Source organism: Sorex fumeus, unplaced genomic scaffold (assembly GCF_029834395.1).
Source record: "Sorex fumeus unplaced genomic scaffold, SorFum_2.1 ptg000015l, whole genome shotgun sequence".
Taxonomy (NCBI): domain Eukaryota; kingdom Metazoa; phylum Chordata; class Mammalia; order Eulipotyphla; family Soricidae; genus Sorex; species Sorex fumeus.
The window spans coordinates 1848810-1872452 of NW_026606072.1; the positions used below are offsets into that span (position 1 = coordinate 1848810).

At 40.0% G+C, this 23643-nt stretch overlaps 1 protein-coding gene across 2 annotated transcripts in view; it reads right to left on the reverse strand.

The window, feature by feature from the left end:
- ADAMTS12 (ADAM metallopeptidase with thrombospondin type 1 motif 12) overlaps positions 1 to 23643 on the reverse strand; it is a 312101-nt gene that overhangs the window by 183201 nt on the left and 105257 nt on the right. For both annotated transcript variants that reach the window (XM_056112102.1, XM_056112101.1), the window contains exon 3: positions 144 to 294. In XM_056112102.1, the coding sequence (XP_055968077.1) occupies positions 144 to 294 (151 nt within the window). The remainder of the gene's footprint in view (positions 1 to 143; positions 295 to 23643) is intronic.

Sequence of the window (23643 nt, forward strand, 5' to 3'; positions counted from 1 at the left end):
AGTGGAATGCTTCATAGTATAGAATCCCACAATCTTTCTGGCAACAGAATGGACAGGAGTTAACACATTCAAAGCAATGCAGGTCAAGTTACAGTCGAACAACTGAAATCTTCAGTCATGTGAAGAGACTAAAGTCACAATACCATTTAATCCACAGGAGGGCTCCTCCACCTCAGCAACCTTCCAGCTCTTCCTCCTGTAAACTATGTGTGGGTAGTAACCTCCCTCAGCTAGTGGATGCTTTTGGATGGGCTCAATGAAGAAGTCTCCATGTGGTAGGTGAAAAAATCCAGTCTGTAAAACAAATAATACAAAGATTTATTTGGATATATTTTTGCTTGTTTGTTTTTAATACTGGGGTCACACCTGGATGAGTTCAGGGCTCACTTGGGGCTTTGCACTTAGAGATGACTCCTGATAAGATCAGGGGAGACTAGATGTGGTTCTGGGAATCGAACCAGGGTCAGCTGCATTCAAAGCAAGGGCTTTACCCACTCTTCTGTCACTCCTGCCCCATGCTTTGGTTATATTTTCTATTTTGAAGGAAATTATAACAGTAAAAATTATATACCTCATGATGATCCCTGAAACTTTTAGATCAGTGCATCCAGAGTCTCTTGGATCTCTCAGAAGAACTCATGTAAGTAACTTAATGAAATGTCTTCACAGTAATAGTTGTTCAATTTGGCAATCATGATCCTTTTAAGACTAACCAAAGGAGTATATATAGCACATCTCCAAAATGCAGCATACAGATATTCAGATTAATGTATCCCTTTCTTTCGACCCATCAAAGTGGATCAATGAATCTGAATAGCCCAGTGTTTCCCAGCTACCCCGCTATGAAACTGACACCATATTCCATATTCTATCAACAACCTTTTGAATATTAATTTGTCCATAGGCAGCACAGTCACATGCTAGATTTGTGACACTTTGTGTTTGTTTGTTTGTTTGTTTATTGAATCACCATGAGATACAGTTACAGTGTTTCATGTTTGAGTTTCAATCATACAATGATCAAACACCCATCCCTCCACCAGTGTACATTCTCCACCACTAATGTCCCCAGTATCCACCCCCTTTCCAACCCTCTCCTTGCCTCCATGGCAAACAATTTTTCCCATACTCTCTTTCTACTTTTGGGCATTATGGTTTGCAATACAGATACTGTTTGCTCCTCTATCTACTTTCAGCACACATCTCCCATCCCAAACTATCCCTCCAACCATCATTGTCTTAATGACCCATTCCAACTGCCTTCTCACCCACTCATGAAACAGGCTTCTAACTAGACATGTAACATTTTGAATTGAAGCTTTTAATGTCATTCTGCAATCAGGAAAACAAAGAAATGAAAGATCAAGTTCCTGATCCGAAATTCCAGGCATTTACAATGGAAACCCCCGCCCACTTAGTATCCAGGGAAAAGGAGATCACACAATGCACAGATAGGGGAATCCATGAAACACTGGGAAATCAGATCTAGAGGGAAATATTTCAAACTGTTTATTTTCCTGACAAAGTATTTCTTCATGTAAATTTGAGCCCTTTAGAAAGCTACTTTGCTAGTGAGCCCCCTCAGAGGAACTTAACTTTCTAGAACTTGCCTGAGATGGTCTGTTAGAGGTGTCAAATTGAGCTGATGAGATCAGATACCAAAATGAAAACTGATCAAATCCCAGTTCCTCCACTCACATAATTATATGGCCTTGACAATAACTTGTTCAGTTTCCATTTTCTTGGATAAAAAGAGGCATAATCAAGAGCTGCCATGAAGAACACATACATAAGCAAAGCTCCTAGAAAAGGTCTGATTCAGAGAGACTGACACAAAATGATCTCACTCAAATGCAGTACATAAAGTGGTGGAATAGCAAACACCCAGAGCCAATGGAAACAAAGAACATGAGAACTGATATCCAGTAGGAACCATGCCACGCGTGGGGGCTGAGTGTAGGACAAGGAAGGGGCAACGACTATGGTGGAGGGACACGTTCAACGAGGATAAGGAGGTGGTGCTGAAAGACGGTGAAGTGTTGGGTATGAAACCTGTCAGCGACTGTACCGTAAACCACAGTGAACAACATTTCCCTCCCATCCCCCCAAAAAGACCGCTCATAGAGGCAGACTGGTGGGTGGGAGGCAAATGAGGGATGAGAGGCTCTGGTGGAAGGAAGTGAATACTGGTGAAGGGATTGGTGTTAAAACACTGTGTGCCTTAAGCCCAATCATGAATAACTTTATAACTTCACAGAGACTAAATATTAAGAAAGGAAGATAAAGGAAAGATCTGACCATAGTCTGATCTATCATTCGGTTCTCTGCAGACCTCAAGTTTCAAACCTTGTTGCTGTCCATAGGGTGCTGAATCAGTGAGCGTTCAAGCAGTATGAAAAATAAATCTGGAAACAACAGGAATTAGGAGATTGTGAATGGAACCCGATGTCCAACCCCCCCTCATCATACCTGGGATGCTCTCTTCTGCAAAGAAATATTAAACATTTAGCTGAGCAACCCCTCAAATCAGAAGGACATCTCCGGGACAGCCCTTAGAATGGGCTCTCTTCCTAAATCTTAGCTTCATTGCACCAGCATATATAATCAAATCGAATACTTTGACCCCTGACTTAGAAAATCTTTAATAATAAGGAAAATAAAAGAGAGATAGACACAGACAGACAAACAGACAGACATAAAACAGCCTTGAACTCCTATGTTTATTGCAGCAATATTCGCAATAGCCAAGATCTGAAAACAACCCAAGGGCTCACAAATAAATGAGTGGATAAAGAAATAGTGGTTTTATACAGAATGGAATGTTGCTCAGCTATAAGAAAAGATGAAACTGGGGAGTGGGGGGCAGAGTGATTGTACAGAGAGTAGGGCGTTTGTCTTGCAAGTGGCCAGTCTGGGTTCAATTCCTGGAATCCCAATTCCTGGAGTCCCCTGAGCCTACTTGGAGTGATATCTGAGCAAAGAACCAGGAGTAAGCCCTAAGCACTGTCACATAAAAAATAAAAATCCAATAAAATAAGAGATGCAATTGGAGTCAGGGAGATAGCACAGGGGCTAGGGCATATGCCTTACATGTGTCAGACTCTGGTTTGGTCTGTAGAACCTTACGGAACCCTGCACCAGAAAATCCAGAGCACTGTCAGGATGGTCCTGGTGGTCCCCAGCACTGTGGGATCTGGACATCTGACAGACATTGGCTGAGAATCACTGGGAGTGAGCCCCTGGGGCTCTCTGAGCACAATCTCCTACCCCCATCCCAACACAGAGATACAAAATCTTACAGTTCACTGCAACTTGGACAGAGCTGAAGAGTACAGTACTGATGAAGGAAAAAAAGACAAAACAGCAAATGACCTTTCTCATATGTCGAGCAGAAAGATACAAAATAAGGTAATAAGTAATGGCCACAGTAAGTGAATAAACAATGGCCTGAGAATCTGCCAAGAGAACCGAATTTGCTAAGGAGAAACCAAGAGACAATGATGGAGAGACACTGATACTCTGGGGGAGAGTGTGACGCAGCAACATGGCATTCCTGAAATATCAGTAGTGAGAATACTATGAATCATGGTGCTTTCATTTTAAAAAAAATCTAAGGGTAATAAAAGTATAACCTTGAATAGGTTGCCCATCTTATGAAGTAAGGGTAATGCAAACTACCTCCTAGAGCTGCTAGGAGTATTAAATGAGCTAGACTTGTAAAATGGGCAAATTGGGTCAAAGGATGATAAATAGAAACCAGATTTCTGGTGGGGAACACAATGTAGTACATACAGATGTTGACCTAAAAGACTACTCACCTGAAACCTATTATATGTGGCTATAAACTAATATTGCTTTAATTTAAAAAATAAGAAAAGTACCTTGAAAATATGGGAGGGATGTGAGATATTTTAATGACCAACTCCAATAGTGACAGTGTCCAACTTTAAATCTGCTGAGCTGTCTAAGGGGGCAGGCCATTTCTACTCCAGAACTCTGGATGGGGAAAACCCTCAAGCCATGATAAATAACAAAGTCCAAACTGCAACGAAATAACTAGAAACAGATTCCATCTTGTGCTAAGATCTGATTGTGCTTCAACACTGAAACAGAACAGGGATAAGAAGTCAAAGCATTTTCTTTTACTACCACATCTAGAGTTCAACCAAGGAAGGCCCTTCTTCATTCTAATCTTCCCTACATCCTGCTAACTTCACTTACACCTTAAAGAGAATATAATGGGATTGAGGGAAAAGTGTGTGATTCACTGTGTACCTGAAAGAACTAGGGTATAAAAGACCCCAGGCAGACCCACCAAAAACACAAATTGGCGCTTTTATCTCTTCTGTCACCTACAAGTCTTCCTCTACGTATCCGGGAGTCTTGGCACAGTTCTAACTCTGTGAAATAAACTCACACCCTTGTTTTGACTAGGTTATAAATATCTCAATGCTTTCCAAAGCTATCTTCGAAGAACGGTTTTAAATAAACTTTATTTTGAAAAATTATAAACATACATAAGTAAGTGTAAGCTTTAACTGTAAAGCTCCACAAATCTCTCATAGACTGAACACCAGAGGAAAAAGAGAGCATCTAGTTAGTAATCAGGCAACTCCCTGCCCCCTCCAGAAATGCCTCCCCCTAGAGTTAACCATTATTCTGATTCTCAGCCTCAATAGTTTTAAACCTCTTTAATTATCTACAGAAATATTATATGATACAAGGTGTGTGTGTTTGTTGGGGGGGAGGGGTTGTCCATTAGTTTATTTTAAGTGAAAGAGACTGGCTAATAAAAAAGAAATTTAAGGCAAATGGATTTCTTTATTTGCGGGGAGGGGGCCTTTTTGGGTCACACCCAGTGATGCACAGGGGTCACTCCTAGCTCTGCATTCAGGAATTACTCCTGATGGTGCTTGGGGTTCCATATGGATACCGGGGATCAAACCCAAGTTGGTCGCATGCAAGGCAAACACCCACGCCACTGTACTATTGCTCCAGCCCCCGCAAACGGACTTCTAAAGAACACTGAAAAGTAAATCTTCATATTGTGCCCTACTTATCAAGAAAGCCTATATGACGGGGACAAGGTGACAGGCTTGGATACTTGGGGGAAAGCCAGCTGGTATTGAACCTCTAGTGCTCCTGGTTTATAAAAGGGAAGAAAAGATATCCACAGACTCTTTAGAACAAATTTTCTCTCATTTCAGATTGAGATCATGTGCCTATAACCTCTCATCTTCTTCAAGTTCCATAAAGATGTGAGTTATGTTGCAATATATGCTGATGAGTACAACGATTTGGAGTGTGGGGGGAAAATCCAGTGGAAAACTAGCAGCATCTTACAAGATATTTTTCAACTGAGTAGTGTAAATCAAAAAGCCTTAAAGAGTATATAATCTTTTAGTAATATAGTATATAGTATACTATAGTATATAATATAATATAATATAATATAATATAATATAATATAATATAACATATACTCTTCTAGTAAGCCAGACATCACAGACAGACCAAGTATAACGAGAGTAAACTTAATGGTGTTGTAGAAGATGAAGAAGTAAGTTCAATATTAGTTTCAATACTTACGGCTAGGCTTACATAAATCCAGGAGGTACTGATCATCTAGGGGAAAAAACCTGAGATAATTCACCCATCCACATCACACCCCATAATTGTGTCATAGAACTTGCTGCCCATAGTCAAAAATCTTTCCTGGAAAGAAATTCCTTTTCATCTGACAATTTGAGAAGCTACCAGATCAACGCAAAGCAAACGCCCTACCCACTGTGCTAACACTCCAGCCCCTGATCAACATATTCTGATATCAAGAAGTGAAAAAATAGTCTGGTTAAAAAGGTGACTATATTTAATTATAGTTCATGGGTTACCAGCAAATATATTACTGAGTCTCCTTTAGTCAAGAAGGGAGATAAAATTGCATCCTGCACACCATCCTTGATGACTATCAATCTGCATTTATCACAAGGCCAGGCCCCCTGCTAAGAGCTTTAGGAGAAATCATGGCCCATATCATTAAGGTTTATGATCAGTCAGGTAGACAAGACCAATATAGATACAACAATGGAAAGGAGAGACTAATGTTTCTTTGTTGAAAGAAAGCAGTGTCACATAACCCAAGAGCTTAGCCCACAAACTCTGGTCTTCTAAGTCTGGAGTTCAGACCTCAAACCCTAAACCACAGATCCTTCCCTACTGCACATAGCATCCCGTGAGTAAAAAAATAAATGGAGGAGAAAGGATTTGTCGGTGTGGTTCAAAGGAGATGGAGGTTAATGAGGGTGAATGATTTCCTAGAGAAAACATGAAATGCTACCATCTTTAAAACATTTGGCATGATTCTAAAGCCATGTTAATCTCCCAGGTTTTTTCACTGTCTGCTTGTTAATTTGCAAGAAAATTTTTTTTATTTAGCATAAAGCCAGAAGGCAAATGCATGATAGATATCTAGCGAAGTGAAGACCACAGGATTTTCAGCAATATCCAATCCTTTACTCTGATGCCATGAGCTCTCTTATGATTGCTAGGGTGTCTGAGGAGGAAATGACTAGCAGTGCCACAATTCATGAAGATTCTGCTCTTCTCTTGGCAGTCCTAGTACCTCAATGGTTTAAGAAGATAAAGGAAGATATTCTATGGTGCCTCATATTGGGAGCTATACCATGAGTGAGGCAGGTTGAATAATAATACAGAAGACCTGGTGCCTACCACCTAGAAGAGTGCGCTCTAAAAGATCATCTTATATGATGAATTATTGAAAAATCAGGTACCAATGGCTATTGAATCCTAGAGAAGTGGCTAACACAAAGAGGAGCTGAATTATTTTTACTACATTTAATTTGCTTACCCTTTTTGTTTGCTTATTTGTGTTTTGAACACACCTGATCAGGCTTATTCTTTGCTCAGCTTGAGAATTACTCCTGGTGGGCTCAGGGGACCTTATGGGGTGCTGAGGATCAAACCTAGGTCATCTGCACACAAGGCAGCCCTTAGCTGCTGTGCTATCTCTCTGGCTCTGTAACTTGCTTTTCTTGAATTTTAACAGAAACAGAGGGTTAATGACTCCCACTGTGGACTGCAGGTTTCTAAAGACTGCATGTGAAAGAGAGTGATCCATAAGCACAGTCATCATACAGTGATAAGTGCTGTAATCAAGGGCACATTTGAGAATTTGCCTTTAAAAAAAACTGCAAAAATACCAGCATTTAACTTTAACAGCTTGCTTTTTATCAGCAAGAAAATGTGGGGCCAGCTTGTGAGCAATGGCACTGGCACACTGCAAACAGACTTTTCAGAATTTAAAGAGGTAGACTACGTTTGTTTTGTTTGTTTTTTTAAAGCAACGTTTTCCAAAAGGAATCACCAAGAGCAAATTTGGCAAGACAAAGGGTGAGCAGGGAAGGATATCATTTTCCTGGGCCCCAAATAGAAGGGGTACAGAGATCCCAGCAGAAGCCTAAGATGGGAGTTGTGAGGCCAGGTTCCAGCTGTAGAAAGACTTGCTCTGCACAGAGTTCGGGAACAGCAATCTATCTGTCCTCATACCTCTCCAGTGCTCTTTGGAGGAGACAGACAATGTTGACAAGAACCCATCCCGCTCACTGGTTTGGCAACTCAAAGACTTTATCATAAAGTCATGCAATCTGCCGCAATGTATATGGATCTGGAGAGTACCATGTTGAGCAAAATTAGCCAGAGGGAGAGGAAAAGTCTCAGAACGATCTCTCATATGTGGGATATAAAAAAATCTTGTATGGGGAATATCTAATGCCCAATGGAGATAGAAACCAAGAGCAGAAAAACTGGTCTGCAGTAGGAACCTTGGAACTTGGGGGGGGGGGGAACGGGAGAGAAGGGGTAAAGGTGACAGGAGAGGAAAGAAAACACTAGGATAATGGGGGGAGGAGAGGGAGGCTGGGAGTTGGGAGGAAAACTGGGAACACTGGTGGAGGATGGTAGACACTGAAGGAATTGGTGTTGGAACAATTTTTGTCTAAAACTCAATCATAAATATCTTTTTCGTTCATGGTGATTCAATAAAAATAAAGATGTAGAACAATGTATAAAATATTCTGCCATATTATCATTAATCTGAAGTATTTCATGATTCAGATAACCAACATATATTTCTAATGTATTTTTTGCTCTACCTACCTAGTGCCTGACTCCATTAAACCTTGAAACTTTCTAAAAATAAAAGCATCCATCCAGAACCTTTGTGCAGAAATTGTAAATCAATTAAGTTTAATGTGAGACCAAGTAATCTGCAGTGCTTCAAGCATCCCAGGGTTCTAATACCACAGATCAGTCATTTATCAAATTTAAAAGGCACTACAATGCTTTTTAACATCAGGTAGTGCTTGGTAGCTTTTCCTCTCCCACACTCAAGCCGGCATCACACTAAGGACATAGAAAGATACTCAAAACGATGCTAATTAAAAAATATAATTCATCTCAAGCAACAGAAATTTCAACTTAGATCACTGCTGATTGCAGTGTGTGAAGAATATTTCCCTGAATTAGAGGTTCACAGAATGTCCATAATACCTTGGCAGATCAAGGCAATTATGAAAGACTCCCAAAAAGTTTTTAATAATTCTGATAAGTACAGAGGTTAGGTGAATAGGCCAATAAGTCCAATATGAACATTGGTGCAGGGAAGCAGACATTGGTGGGAATGGTGTTGGAATGCTGTATACATTAACGTTTATCCTTAACTGTAGCACTGCAGCACTGTCCTCCCATTGTTCATCGATTTGCTCAAGTGGGCACCAGTAACGTCTCACAACAAATTGTGAGACTTGTTGTTACTGTTTTTGGCATATTAAATACGTCACGGGTAGCTTGCCAGGCGTTGTTGTGCGAGCAAGATACTCTCAGTAGCTTGCTGGACTGTTCGAGAGGGGCAGAGGAATCAAACCCAGGTTGGCCATGTCGACCGCATGCAAGGCAAGTGCCTTACCCATTGTGCTATCGCCCCATCCCTTAACAACATTAAAAATCGTAGTGCCTCAATAACATTTGGAACTAAAACAAAATTTGCATACAAACTGCATTTTCATACTTGAAATACAAAATTTAAAAAATCACTTCACATTCAGGAAAAAGATGAGCTGTCTGAAAAACATTGACACAACTGCCGAAATACCCTGCCAAACCTATTATTCCAAAAGAATTTTTTTAAGGAACTTTCTTTGCATATCAAATCACATATTCCCAGACAAGCCAGAAACATCAGGGACTGTCAACCTGAGACACAATAGATGGCGTAAACACGGCCTTTGGAAATGAGGCTGAGCCTTAGGGATAACAAGATTTTATAGGTGATCTTCCTAATCCTGCACAGAAAAACTGATGTCAGAGACTTAAGATCATTTCTGCAACTTTCTCCTCTACAATAATGTTCCTCGAAAAAGATTTGTTTCTCGGAATTTCACTCGTGTCATTGCTTCTCCTCATCTGCTTCAATCTATCTGCCATCAACAGAAAATAAAAAGCCACAACTGAAAGAGGGAGGGATACTGGAACCCGTGGTGGTGGAAAACGGGCACTGGTGGAGGGATGGGTACTTGATCATTGTATAACTGAAACCCAAGCGCAAAAATTTGTAAGTCTACAACTGTACCTCATGGTGTTTCACTAATAAAAAATTTTAAAAAATTAAAAAAAAAGAAAGAGGGTAGAATATTTCTCATATATTGGAAATCCAGGATACATGTTCTTGGACAACAATGAGAAAGAATCAGCTGCTCAGTAGTGGAAGCACCTGCCTCATAGGGGAATATTCCCTCATGGGGAGTAGAAATCCATCATGTAGGGGGCTGAATCAAGACACAGCATTACGATTTCAAAATATTCCAGCAGGTCATTATCTCAGCCAGAAACCATCCTCCACGGTAAGACAAAGGTCTCCAGAAGCTATGCAGGACATAGTCTGAACTCCCATCCTGACAGGCAACAACCCCTAACTAGGAGTGGGTACACCATCCTCAGAGGGCAGAGCATGGCAACTTGTCAAGCCTGTTGCTAAGGCCACCAAAGTGATTCTGGCTTGAGATATAGGGATGCCCTGGAAGTTTTGAATGGTGCTATAGGATGAATGGTGTCACTAAAGGTTTAGAATGGACATAAGTAAACCCTGAGAGAATCTGATAATATGATAATTTTAGAAAATGTTATATCAGAGAAAGAGCTGAAAAAATAAACAGGAGGTCTAGTGTGAGATGTTAAATACATAATATGAAGAGGTTAAAACACACATGACGGGGTTTGTACTCCTGCCCTTGCACTTGGGGGTCACGCCCAGTGGTGCATAGAGGACTGCTCAGAATCGAACTCATATATATGATATGCAAACTAGACACTCAATCCTTTGAGCTCTCTCTCTGGTACTCAATATCCTTATTTCCTCTCTAAAAAAAATAATGTTTTGCTTACTGAGGGGGTCTTCCATTAGAGAGTAACTGTATGCTCAAGCTCTCCACATTCTGTGTCTCACTACTGCCACAATTTTAAAGGTAAGATAAAGGTAAAGGCCCTCCCGTTGATCATCGATTTGCTGGAGCGGGCCCAGTAACGTCTCCATTGGAGACTTTGTTGTTACTGTGTCTGGCATATCGAATACGACACGAGGAGCTTGCCAGGCTCTGCCGTGTGGGCGAGATACTCTCGGTAGCTTGCCGGGCTCTCCGAGAGGGGCGGAGGAATCGAACTCGGGTCAGTCATGTTGGCTGCGTGCAAGGCAAACGCCCTAACCGCTGTGCTATCACTCCAGCCCGCCTCAATTTTAGCAAAGCAAATTGATTTTAGTCCTTGATGATCTCTCTGACCCTATAAGAAGAACAATACTACTGGGAAGCTGTAGTATGCTTTGGCTAAAGGCGAGCAGAATCTTCAGTCAAGCAGACCTGGTCACATCCTTGAAGACAAGATCAAAGTGGCAGATGGAAGAAAAAGGGCAGCTGATAACATCCTAAATAACTATAATTAAGAAAGGAGAGGGTAGGGAAACCCAGAAATAACCTAGATTCAGAACAAGAGAAAGTCAAAGGAAATGGCAAGTCAAATGCAGATGAAGTAGTGGATAGAAAGGGGGATTTTAAAACTTAACTATTGAGAATTTGTAAAGCAAGTCTGGGCTGACAGACTGTATACAAACCCCAAAAGACATCAACATCCTACTCTCTGGAACCAGCCCATATGAAGCTTTTGTGGGAAAAAAATGTAACTAAAGTAGGGACCTTGAGATGGGGAGATTGCTGATGTCATACAATGAGTAGGGTCCTTGTAAAAGGGAGACAGGAGCTTCAGAGTGAGAAATAGGAGCTCTAATGGCAGAAGCCAGGAGTTCTTTGAAAGGAAAGGCCACAAGTTCAGGAATACAGACCTCCTTAGAGGTAAGAAAATATAATCATTGGGGTTGTACAGCGGGTAGGGTGTTTGCGTTGCATGCAGCTGACCTGTGTTCAATCCCTGGCATGCCATATGGTCCCTTGAGCACTATCAGGAGTAATTCCTGAGTGCAGAGCCAGGAGTAAGCCCTGAGCATCACCAGATGTGACTCAAAAAGCCAAAAAAAATATTTAAAAGAGAGAAAAATAAAAGAAAATACAATTACTACGCTCGAGCAAATCGGTGAACAACAGGAGGAGAGAGAGAGAGTGACACAAGAAAAAGTCTTGGTGGCACACCATATTCTGAATTTCAACCTTGGCAGCATTGTATTTGCATTAAGCCCATGAATCTTGTAGCACCTTATTTTAGTAAAGCACTGTAGCACTGTCCTCCCATTCTTCATCGATTTGCTCAAGTGGGCCCAGTAACATCTCCATTGTGAGACTTGTTGTTGCTGTGTTTGGCATATCGAATACGTCACAGGGAGCTTACCAGGCTTTGCCGTGTGGGGGAGATACTCCCAGTAGCTTACCGGGCTCTCCAAGAGGGGCGGAGGAATCAAACCTGGGCTGACCCTGTCGGCCTGGCCACGTGCAAGGCAAATGCCTTACCCGCTGTGCTATCACTCTAACCCTCTTTTAGTGAAAGCGGTCACAAAAGTAAAAGGGGTCACAAAAGTAAATCCAATCAAAGAAGCCTGGGAATCCATGAGGTTAAGGTGTTGGCCTTGTGCCACAATGAAAAGTACATGTCATGTGGTTCCCCAGTGTTTCATGAAACTGTGCCTCCTTTTTTCCCCTATGCAGATACTGTTCCGTTCTGTGTTAGTCTACTGTAACTGTTTGGTTCCAAAACAATGTGTGAATTTTATGTCACTGGAATAGATTAAACCTACAGGCTTAAAAATATTGGTAAAATGGGGAGAGCTTGTACTTTCGAGAAAAATCTAGATCAAGTTCTTACGCTGATTCCATACTCTCTTCCTGTGTGACCTGGGTCAAACTGGTTGAATACAGAGCTCCAGCCTTCTCAAATGAGAAATAAGCAATGACTACTTGAAAAAAAAAACTGTGAACCATAAATGAAATGAGGAAGCTTTTATGGCAGAGGCTGGCATTGAACATTATTCAAAAACAGTAATCACTTCTCTATTAGTAGCAATTGGAACTACCTTCGTAATTCCACTCATTTACTTTGAAAATTCTCTTTAACTGTTTCTCAAGGCATTAACTATAGTTTCATTAATCATTAGAAATCTCTTTCACTAGAAATTGATGTCCCCATAATATCCACTCATCACCAGAATTTTGTGCCTTTGAGTTGTGCCAGATTTTACCTAACATCCTCTATACATAATACCTTCTTAACTATATTGAATAATGTTATCAGGTGCCAGAGACTTTTCTTTTCAAGCTAAATATTTCCATTCCTTGCATCTGTTTATCATTTTCCATTGTGCTGATCCCTCATCAGTCTGATTCATCTCTCTGAACACACTACAGCTTGTCAATCTCTCTCTTAAAAGTACAGTAGAATTGGGCCTTGAAAGACCAGCATTCTGATGCCATCCATGCTGCAGAAATAAAATAGTGGGGGGGGGGGGGGCGGATGGTTTCTTTCCTCACAATAATCAGATTCTTCTGGGAAGAAATTGGTAATGGGCTCTTTTCATTAAGACGTAACAAAAAGTATTTATTCACCATGATATTACATGGGATCCAGGAACCAAGCTTCAAAAATTCAGAAAAATATAGTGATACTGAAGACAGTGTGTCTCAGTGCTCACTGAAGTTAAATGATATGCTCTTAAATAAAGTTCAACTGACCAGATATCATCTTCATTGGAGTTGAATTTGCTGATCATTCTTTCAACATCCAAGGGGAAATTAAATATTCTGTACCAAGTTTGTGACTGTATCATCAAGAAATAAGTAGCAAATCAAGATTTCTGCAAGCAGTTCGAATTTCTCTACAAAATGGGTAAAGAACACCTCGATGTGAAACTGCAGGGGAAAGGTTAATTTAGTTATTAGTACATCCAAATTCTTTTAAAAATAAATTTCCCTAAGTCTATTCAGAATAATATGAGAACAGAAAATTCAAAGACAGTACAGTAAAAACCTCACATACCTCCCTACAGATTCAGCAAATATTAATTTTGTTGCCACTTTCAAATAGATAAACTGATATGCCTTGTTATTGCAATCCATTCTTTAAATTCCCAACACATCAGACACTATTCCATGGAGACATTTACTCTTTGGAGACATTCCTGGGAACTCTGTTTCCTGCTCCAAACCAGATGAGAGGCCAACCCTGGCTCTCATCCAAGGATTTCCTAAATGGGACTTCTAGTTTAATATATAGGTTAAAGTCACGGATTATGGCTCTCACATCTTATGTTCATTTGTTCCACCATCCATTTTTTAAAACTGAGAAGTGTGATATTTTTCCTGGACAGTCTCTAGCTCTGTCTAAAAAGATTTTCTTTTTTAACCTGTGCTATCTGAAAATTTTATAATACTGCCTTAGAAGTGATTCCTCCATTATCCACCATGTTGGATGTTCCATGGACGTTCTTATTCTGGACATTGCATTTTTCCATCCTTTGATTATGAAAAATCACTCCTTGGATGCTGGTTTTCCTGCATTGCTCCTTAAAAATGAGAACATAGGTGAGGAAAGATCTTTCTTCACCTATGTTCTCATTTTTAATCCTCTTCCTTTACTTTTCTGGAAGATTCTCTTACCTTTACCTTCCAACTTTTCTACTGATTCTTTCCAACATTCAAAAAACTCTTTTCAGAGAAGTTGTTTTTGACTTCTGGAGGTTTGTTTTTATAGTATACTCTTGTCTTGTGGACAGAAATCTCTTCTAGAATGTATGTAAGGTCACTAATAAAACATTTTTAGGCATCCTTGTGTTTGTGTGTGTGTGTGTGTGCGCGCGCGCGCGCGCGCATGCGCGCGCACGCGTGTTGCATTCTCCTCTGCTTCCTGCATCAGTGAGTTTTCCCATTGTTAATTTTCCTTACTTTCCTCTCTCACACTGAACTTTTCCCTAAAATACCTTGACAGTCTTTCCTGTTCATCCATATTTATGAGAAAATGCTGGCAAATATGTGAAACACTTTGAGTAGATATGGAGGGCTTTTGACTGTTCAAGTGAGCGTGACCTTTATGGCTGGAGGATTTCATAAAAGCCTGAATGCAAATGGGCCTTTAATTCCTGCAGAGAGGAAACCTCCAACCTCCTGTGGAGAAACAGATGCCTGGCTGCAGTGCTTCTGCTGGAGGCACTGGAAGCGGAGAAGCACTCCATTTTCAGTTCCTGACCTGACCCTCCCCGCCCTTCCTCACAGATAGCACCCTGAGTCCTGCGCACTTCTGGGGTTCTGGGTCTACTCAGGTTCCTTTTTGTCTGTGTCTGGTCATTGGTTATTACTTTTTTGTTTGGTTGGCTTTTAAGTTTTTTGGCCACACCTGGCAATGCTCACTCCACATAAAAATTTACCTATTTCTGAGAAACTGCATTCTGACACACTGAAAGAGGACAGCTAAAGTTTCTGCACATTGTGTGACCTTCCTGTCACTTCCACTATGATGAGATCTGACCCAATTTTTTTTTAAATGTAGGAGTACTGCTATTTATTCAGTCATCGATTAAGCTGATTGAATTGTTGCCTTCCCAAATTACCCCAGGTCATGGTTAAGCTAAGCACATAGGTGACACACAGTATCACTTAAATACACACTTTATGCCTTATATTTGTAAAATTATGACCCTTCTCAAAAGAATGGCCAAAATTATAAAAATAATGTGTGCACAAAGATACTCCTCATTGCTTTATGCATGACACGTGATAAACAGAAATTGACCTATGTGACAACCACAGGAGACCAGGAAATAAATAAGGTAACATCTGTGCATGGAGATTTTGTGCAGCAAATTTTATTTATTTATTTATTTACTTACTTACTGCTTTTCGGGTCACACCCGGCAATGCACAGGGGTTACTTCTGGCTCATGCACTCAGGAATTACTCCAGTGGTGCTCTGGGGACCATATGGGATGCTGGGGATTGAACCCGGGTCAGCCAAGTGCAAGACAAATGCCCTACCCAATGTGCTATTTCTCCAACGCCTGTGCAGCAAATTTTAAATGTGCAAGGTTTCAATGATACAGAAAAATGTTCTTTGCATAAAATAAAACAAAACATATAAAACTGAGTTTAACACAAATCTAAATATGGAGATACAGAGAGAAGATATAGGAAATGATGACAAGGAGGTAGAAACAAAGATATTAACCACGGTCAAAACAAACACTGTCCTCCCATTGTTCATCGATTTGCTGGAGCTGGCCCAGTAACATCTCCATTTTGAGACTTGTTACTGTGTTTGGCATAATGAATATGTCACGGGTACTTTGCCAGCCTTTGCCATGCGGGTGAGATACTCTTGGTAGCTTGCTGGGCTCCCCGAGAGGGGCGGAGGAATTGAACCCGGCTCTGCCAGGCTGCCTGCATGCAAGGCAAACGCCCTACCGCTGTGTTATCGCTCCAGCCCCAACCAAGGTCAATCAGGAATAATAGTATAGCACTGTAAAGCACTGTCCTCCCATTGTTCATCGATTTGCTCGAGCAGGCACAAGTAACGTCTCCATTGTAAGTCTTGTAACTGTTTTTGGCATATCATATATGTCATGGTTAGCTTGCCAGGCTTTGCCACATGGGTGTGATACTCTCGGTAGCTTGCTGGGCTCTCCGAGAGGGACGGAGAAGTCGAACCGGGGTTGGCCCGGGTCGGCTGCTTGCAAGGCAAGGCCCTTGCCACGGTGCTATCACTCCACCCAGGAATAATAGTAAAATATTTATTTTTTCTTTCATATTTTGTTAAAAATGCAAACTTGTCATATGAAGATATTTTTGTGTATGTAAATATACACATGGCCTTTATAAGTGAAAATAAAGTCATCCTCAAAATATTTGCTAGTTCTTTTCTTGCATGATTCATTATGCATCATTACTATTTTTCTTGTATGAAATTTTTACATATTTATAGTAGCATGTGCTATTGTTGAAACCAATTGGAATACACAAAATATTGCATTGCACTTTCATAAATTCTATGGTTTGAGAGCTAACACATGTTTTAGCTAGGAGAAAATAAAGAATCCTAAGTGATATACATAGAATGTGACATTTGGGAGGATATTTATTTATTCAGGAAGCATGATTTTCATTGAAGTGTTTTTAAAATACATTCTGTATCTAATCAGGTTGTTCAATTACACTTCTAATTAGAGTCTGCAGGTGGAGCACTTGACAGGAGGGAAAAGGTTGAGGCAAAACTGGAAAATACAGAGAAGAGAAAAACGGAAAGGGCAAATAGACTGGAAGGGAAGAGAAGGGAGCAAAAATAACTGAAGGGAAACCAGAAGAAAGGGAAGAATGGAACATAAGCAAGGGGAAAAGGAGAAAAGAAAGAATAAATTACTTTTCTCGAATCAGTGAAGTAAGAAGTTGAAAATTCACATAGGAAATAAGCTCAGGGTGTGAGATGTTCTTTATTGTATCCAAACCAATAGGGTTAGATCAGGTATGTTTACAATGTGCAAAGACGGAGCCAGAGAGATAGCACTCATACAACTCAATATATCCTTCGCATCCTGAGCTGTGCCAGGAATGATCCTTGAGTGCAGAGGCAGAAGCAAGTCTGAGCACTGGCAGGTATGGCCCCAAAACCAAATTAATGAATTTAATTAAAATGTGCAAAAATGATATGAAAATATCCTGGGGCAGCTACCATTCACTCCTACTCTGGGTAGCAGAGAAGGGCTGCATGTGAAGACTAGAGATCTCGAGTTGTACTCCACAAATAGTGCTCCCACACTTCCCCTTCCAACTCCTTTTTGCATCATCCACTGGTTCGCTTCGCATCAGAAGAGGCAGAAGAGTAAAAGCATTTCAAACAGCAGATTTCTTAAAGCCAGAGAGGTGACTTAGAATACACGCTATAGGGAAATAGGAACATGGGTCAGCTTTTATAGATATTAGGGTCAACAAAAATCACTATTTCAAGTCTCCTATGTCATAGAGAAAAAAATTCTTAGTAGCTAAGTATTTGGGGCTGGAGCGATAGCACAGTGAGTAGGGCGTTTGCTTTGCACATAGCTGGCCTGGCGGAGCCAGGTTCGATTCCTCCACCCCTCTCGGAGAGCCCAGCAAGCTACCAAGAGTATCTCGCCCGCACGGCAAACCCTGGCAAGCTACCCATGACATATTCGATATGCCAAACATAGTAACAATAAGTCTCACAATGTAGACATTACTGGACCCGCTTAAACAAACTGATGAACAATGGGAGGACAGTGCTACAGTGCTAAGTATTACCAGGATGATTATTTTCCATTGTATTCAAATGATGCAGCAAAACTGTATTTCTATGTTTTGCGATTTCAGGTACACAAAAATGCAATATACAGTTATTGAACAGGATACATTCATGCCTGTTTTGTATGGTTTGTAGTTTAATATAATTATCTCAATTAATTTTAAATGTCTTTTTAATGTGGATACCTTTTCTTTTACAGCACACCATAGATTCTGACTATTATCGTTTTGATTCAAATGTTCCTTGTATCCTACTTAATCACTGTTTTCAGGAATACTTAGTTACCTGATTTTAAAAAAACTATCCAAATTGTTATTGACTGAAATGCCCACTGTTAAAAGGACATAACTGGGAAACAAAATAACAGTGGCCACTAGGATTGGATACCAGCTCTGGATAAAAAGTTGCATAGAAGCTGATGTCCAGTCCTAGGATATAGGGGAAGGCTGACTTGGATTGCTGGGTATTTTAGCTGCATCATTCATCTGACACTGTTTGAAAGAACTTATAATGAGGCCCTTCTATTTACCTAAAATCAATTACAGTGATTGGGTGTTTTAAATTGATCTCAGACCCTGGATTTCAAGCCAAATAAACACAAAGAAAATACAAGTTAAGACTAAAATATAATCCTTTTTCTATCGGAAAATAACAACTGAAGACATTAAAATATTTAATTTTCTTCCCAGAGATCCAAACAGATGGTCTGAAACTCTGGGCTGGAATGCAAAGGATAAAAAGGAATGACTTCACGAAAATGATCTATCAGTTAGGAGATACAGACTTAGCCTGGAATGCAAACACAGTCAGGGAATCTCTTGAGACTTATATTCTGCAGTTTAAAAAATTATGTTATAATACCTGGACTGCCTTCTTTTCATATATATTTAAGGTATAATTCAAGACAAAAAAAACTCTACACATAAATCTGTAACTAATACATATGTGTATTCTCGATCATTTTCAGCATAAAAATCACAGTAACTCTGCTGCAAAACATAATGAAGATTAAGAAAGAAAACTAATAGTTTTCTTTCAAAACTATTTTAAGTTTAAAAAAAAACTCTAGCTCACGTCTAGAGGTGATTGCTCTTTTAATAATGTGACAATGCATCTGACAAAGTCTTATTGGTGGAAAGCATGAGCTCATGGTTTTAAAAATGTCTTCATTCCAATGGTTTCAAAGAGACCTCCCAGAACAGTTTGTTTGACCTCAAGGGCGTAAGAAGGAAATGGTTTCATGTGCAGGGTCCTGGCTGTTTTCAACCATGAACTAGGAATAAGAAAATCTGAAATCTGTGGGGAACAAGAGGTCCCATTCAAATAAAGCTTTAACCTCTGGGAGATCACTGGGACACACAACCTCCTTTCTCAGTATTTATAAGCTGGAAATTTGTACAGTGGAGAAGGGGCATTGTCAGCTGTCTGTGGTTGAACTTCTCCCGGGACACAACAGGAATTCCAAAGAAGTCCAGCTCTCCTTGACTTTACACCCACAGTTTCAACTGATGCTTTCACAGTAATGACATAAGGCTGCTGTAAAATGTATTTCTCAAGCCTGTCTGACACAGGCATACAGAAAAAACCTTGTGGTGAGGGGACGTGAACTGCTCGTTTTTTTTAATCAAGTCTCTCAAGTTCTCTCCCTCTGCCTAACACATGTATTGGGATGCCATAATTTAAATTATCTCTCCTGATTACACAAACAGAACCAGCAAGTCCTGTATATCTTGCTTCCTTCAGCTTTCAACAGAGCAATAATTGTGTACTATATCTAGGCATGTATTTACTGATTAATGTTAATGTTAATATTAATGCTAACATGTATTTACTGATTAATGTTAAGAATGCCACTTCCGGGAACGAAATTGAAATTTTGGTGGTATGGAAGTTTTATTTTTTGAGAAGTCTCCATATTGTTTTCTATAGAAGGTGAATCAGAAAACATTGGCCAACAGTGAATTAATACATTTGTGATGGGAGTTTAGTGTATTTTGTACAAGTCTCCATCTATGCTGCCCAGAACACAACCCCAGTGTGCTGCCAGTGCTCAGCCTATGTCTATTCGATGATAATGCTTAAAACCCATATTAGTTCTTTATTCCTTAAGTTTAAAGTTGTTAATAACAAACATGATCCCTAAAATAATAACAAAAAACCTTTGAAAGACATCTCTTAGCGAGTTTTTCCCTCAGTATGAATAAGAGTTCTCTATCCTTTCCTGGAAGCAGATCTTGGTAAGTCAGAGAAACAGAAGGTCGAAGCTCAAGGCCAAGTAGAGAGGTCTCCTTCACCCACTAATAGGTCTATTCTGAATAATAATTTTCCTTTTGAATTTTCTTATATAATATCTTTGTGGGAGATAGCCACACACTACTTTTTTCAGGGGATAATACTAGTTATGTGCTCAGGAATCACTCTTGGTGATGCTCAGGGCATCGTATGTGATGCCAGGGGTCAAACCAGTTTCAACTGCATGCAGGCAAGCACCTTGATCTCTGTACTATCTCTTCAGCCCTAAATTCTTAATTTTCTAAGTGATTCATGTTTATGATTCAAAAGAAATTCCCATCAAATACAGCCACACATGATTGGGTAGAGCTCAAGCAGCTTAGAATTTGTTGCTCTATTTCATCCACTAACAAAAAGCAGGACCAACAATAAAATCAACAATTTGGCTTATATCCATGAGAGAGACAATAAAGGCCCAATTACAACCCCCGCCCCCGAGACAGACAAGAGAACTCAGACAGCAGGGAATGCTGAACGAGTCCAAACCCCATGGGGGTCCATGTAAGGAGATGAAAACCTGGACTGCAGTCATCACAAGGTCACTGCAGACAAATCTCAGTGTCACTCCAGGAACCCCATGAGAAAAGGCTTCCATAACATTGTCAAATTTACCTCCAGGCACTATACTAAATCCCATGAAGAATATCAGAAAAAAAAAACCCTAATCTTATTCTTCTGGTGGTTGCAGGGTGGGAGGAAAGAAGCCAAAATAAGAATTCCACAAGGAATTAGTTAACCAGACTAATCTGGTAGATCCTAATTGTGTTAAGCAACTTTTGCCTGTTGTAGCCATCCTGGAGGAGGGAATCAAACAAAACTGAGCTGGAGATCCAGTCCAGAGGCTCAACTGCAGACGGATTAGTCATAAGGCTGCAGAGCTTATCCTGCCCCTCACAACTCACCAAAACTCAAGGCTGCATTTTTTTAAAATCCAGTGTATCAAACCCTTTATAAAGAAAAAAAATTAACCTAAGTGGCAACTGGATGATAAGAGAGATATTTGCTTGAGTTTAATAATCTGTGCACCATTATGTCACAATACCATGCTGTACACCTTCAACGTACAAACTTTTTCATTTTATAAAATTGCAAGGTAGTCTAAAAGTCACTGTCACTGTCCTCCCGTTATTTATCAATTTGCTCGAGTGGGAACCAGTAACGTCTCACAACAAATTGTGAAACTTGTTGTTACTGTTTTTGACATATTGAATATGTCATGGGTAGTTTGCCAGGCTTGGTCGTGCGGGCCAGATAATCTCGGTAGCTTGCCAGGCTCTCAGAGAGGGGTGGAGGAATCGAACCCGGGTCGGCCATGTGCAAGCCAGACACCCTACCTGCTGTGCTATCGCTTCAGCCCAAAAACATAATTTAAGGAGACAGAACAAATAGCAGAGCCAGTTATGGCAGTTTATTGAAATGATTAGACCAGGAATTTCAAACAACTATGATCAATTTGCTGAGAGTTCTTTTAGTTATTGGCAAAAACATGCATGAATAGATGACAAATACAAGGAGGGAGATAATACAAGCAGGAAGATAGATATTCTAAGAAGGAACTGAATGCAAACAGCTAAAGATCAAAAACACTGTGACAACAATGAAGAACGCCTTTGATGGGTTTATCACTATATTAAATACAGATGAGAGAAGAATTTATGAGCTATAGGATGCATCAATAGAAACCTCAAACTTTTATAAAAATCAATGAGAAAGATTAAAAAGGAGCAAGAGTAAAGAATATATTATACAAGAACTGTTGGGATAACTGCAAAAGGTGTTATCATGATGGGAATAACTAAATAAGAAGAAAGAAAAACAAAAAAGGAAAAGAATAATTACTTGAAGCAAACAATACTGAATGAACAATTTCCCAAATTAATTCAGACAATAAATCACAGATCTGGGAACTTTTAAATAACTGCATGTAATTTAATTACAAAAGTACTATATCTTAGCATATGAAATACTGATGGATACTAGCTACAGAAAAATTTACCTAATGTCATATTAATCACTTAATCACTTAATCACTTAATCCCCGTTATTCATCGATTTATTCGAGCGGGTGCCAGTAACGTCTCCATTCATCCCGGTTGCGTGCTAGCGTAGCCCAATGGTATCTGTTCGTTTTAGGAACATGTAGAGCCTCAAACCGATCATTTAGGGTCTTGACGAAGAAGTCTGACCATCTTATAGGTGGGCGTCCACGTGATCTTTTGATGTCCCATGGAATCCAATCAGTAATGGCTCTAGTCCAGCGGTTGTCTGTAAACCTCATTACATGTCCAGCCCATCTGATTTTTGATGTCTTGGCAAATGAGACAGCGTCCCATTTATAATGTCATATTAATGTTGAGAAATTGCAAGTTTTCCCACGAATATAGGTACAAGGTAAATATGCCCTCTGTCCACCCTTTTTCTTTACAGAATGGGAGAGGATAGGGACAGAACATAACAAAAGAAAAGTAAAATAAAGAAAAGAAAGAGAGGACACTGGAGCAATAGTACAGCAGGTAGGGCATTTGTCTTGAATGTGGCTAACCTGGTTTCAATCCCAGGCATTCCATATGGTCCCCCAAGTACGGCCAGAAATAATTCCTAAGTGCAGAGCCAGGAGTAACCCTTGAGCATCACCAGGTGTGAAACAAAATACAAAGAGAAATAAAGAGAAAGAAAGAAAGAAAGAAAGAAAGAAAGAAAGAAAGAAAGAGAGGGAGGGAGGGAGGGAGGGAGGGAGAGAAGAAAAGAAAGAGGACTAGAGAGTAGTCAATACATTTTCATGGTCAGATTGTGTTTTAAAAATACTTATATTTCAATTTGCTCCAAACCAAAACCTTCTTCAAAAGCACATAAATCTTATAAAAAGGATAGGTTTGTATTTTTAGGTGAATTTTCCTTTTGCTAAATGAAAAGAATTCTACAGAGAGATTCTAGGGTAGCACAATAATGTAAATATGTTCAATGATCCAGAACTGTGAATATAAAAATGGCAAAAAAATAGTAATTTTATATTCTGTACACTTTGTCTTCATAGACTAAAATAGCACTGTCAAGTAAAATTATATTGTAAGCTATATAGTCCTTGTTATTGCTTTCAATAAGTTAATAACTGAGTAAACTTAATTCTAGACTTTCATCAGTCAATTGCCTATATAGGAGCCGCCACAGCACTGTAGCACTGTAGCACTGTCCTGCCGTTGTTCATCGATTTGCTTGAGCGGGCACCAGTAACGTCTCCAGTGTGAGACTTCTTGTTACTGTTTTTGGCATATTGAATACGCCATGGGGAGCTTGCCAGGCTCTGCCTTGCGGGTGGGATACTCTCGGTAGTTTACCAGGCTCTCCAAGAGGGATGGAGGAATCGAAACTGGGTCAGCCACGTGCAAGGCAAATGCCCTACCTGCTGTGCTATTGCTCCAGCCCAGAGCCACCATAACCCAACTGAATCAGAGGGAAGAAGACAGACCCACACCACCACCTAATTCACGTGGCCCCATGCTAGACTCATAGAAGAACCTACCATTCTTTCTCCATTCATTC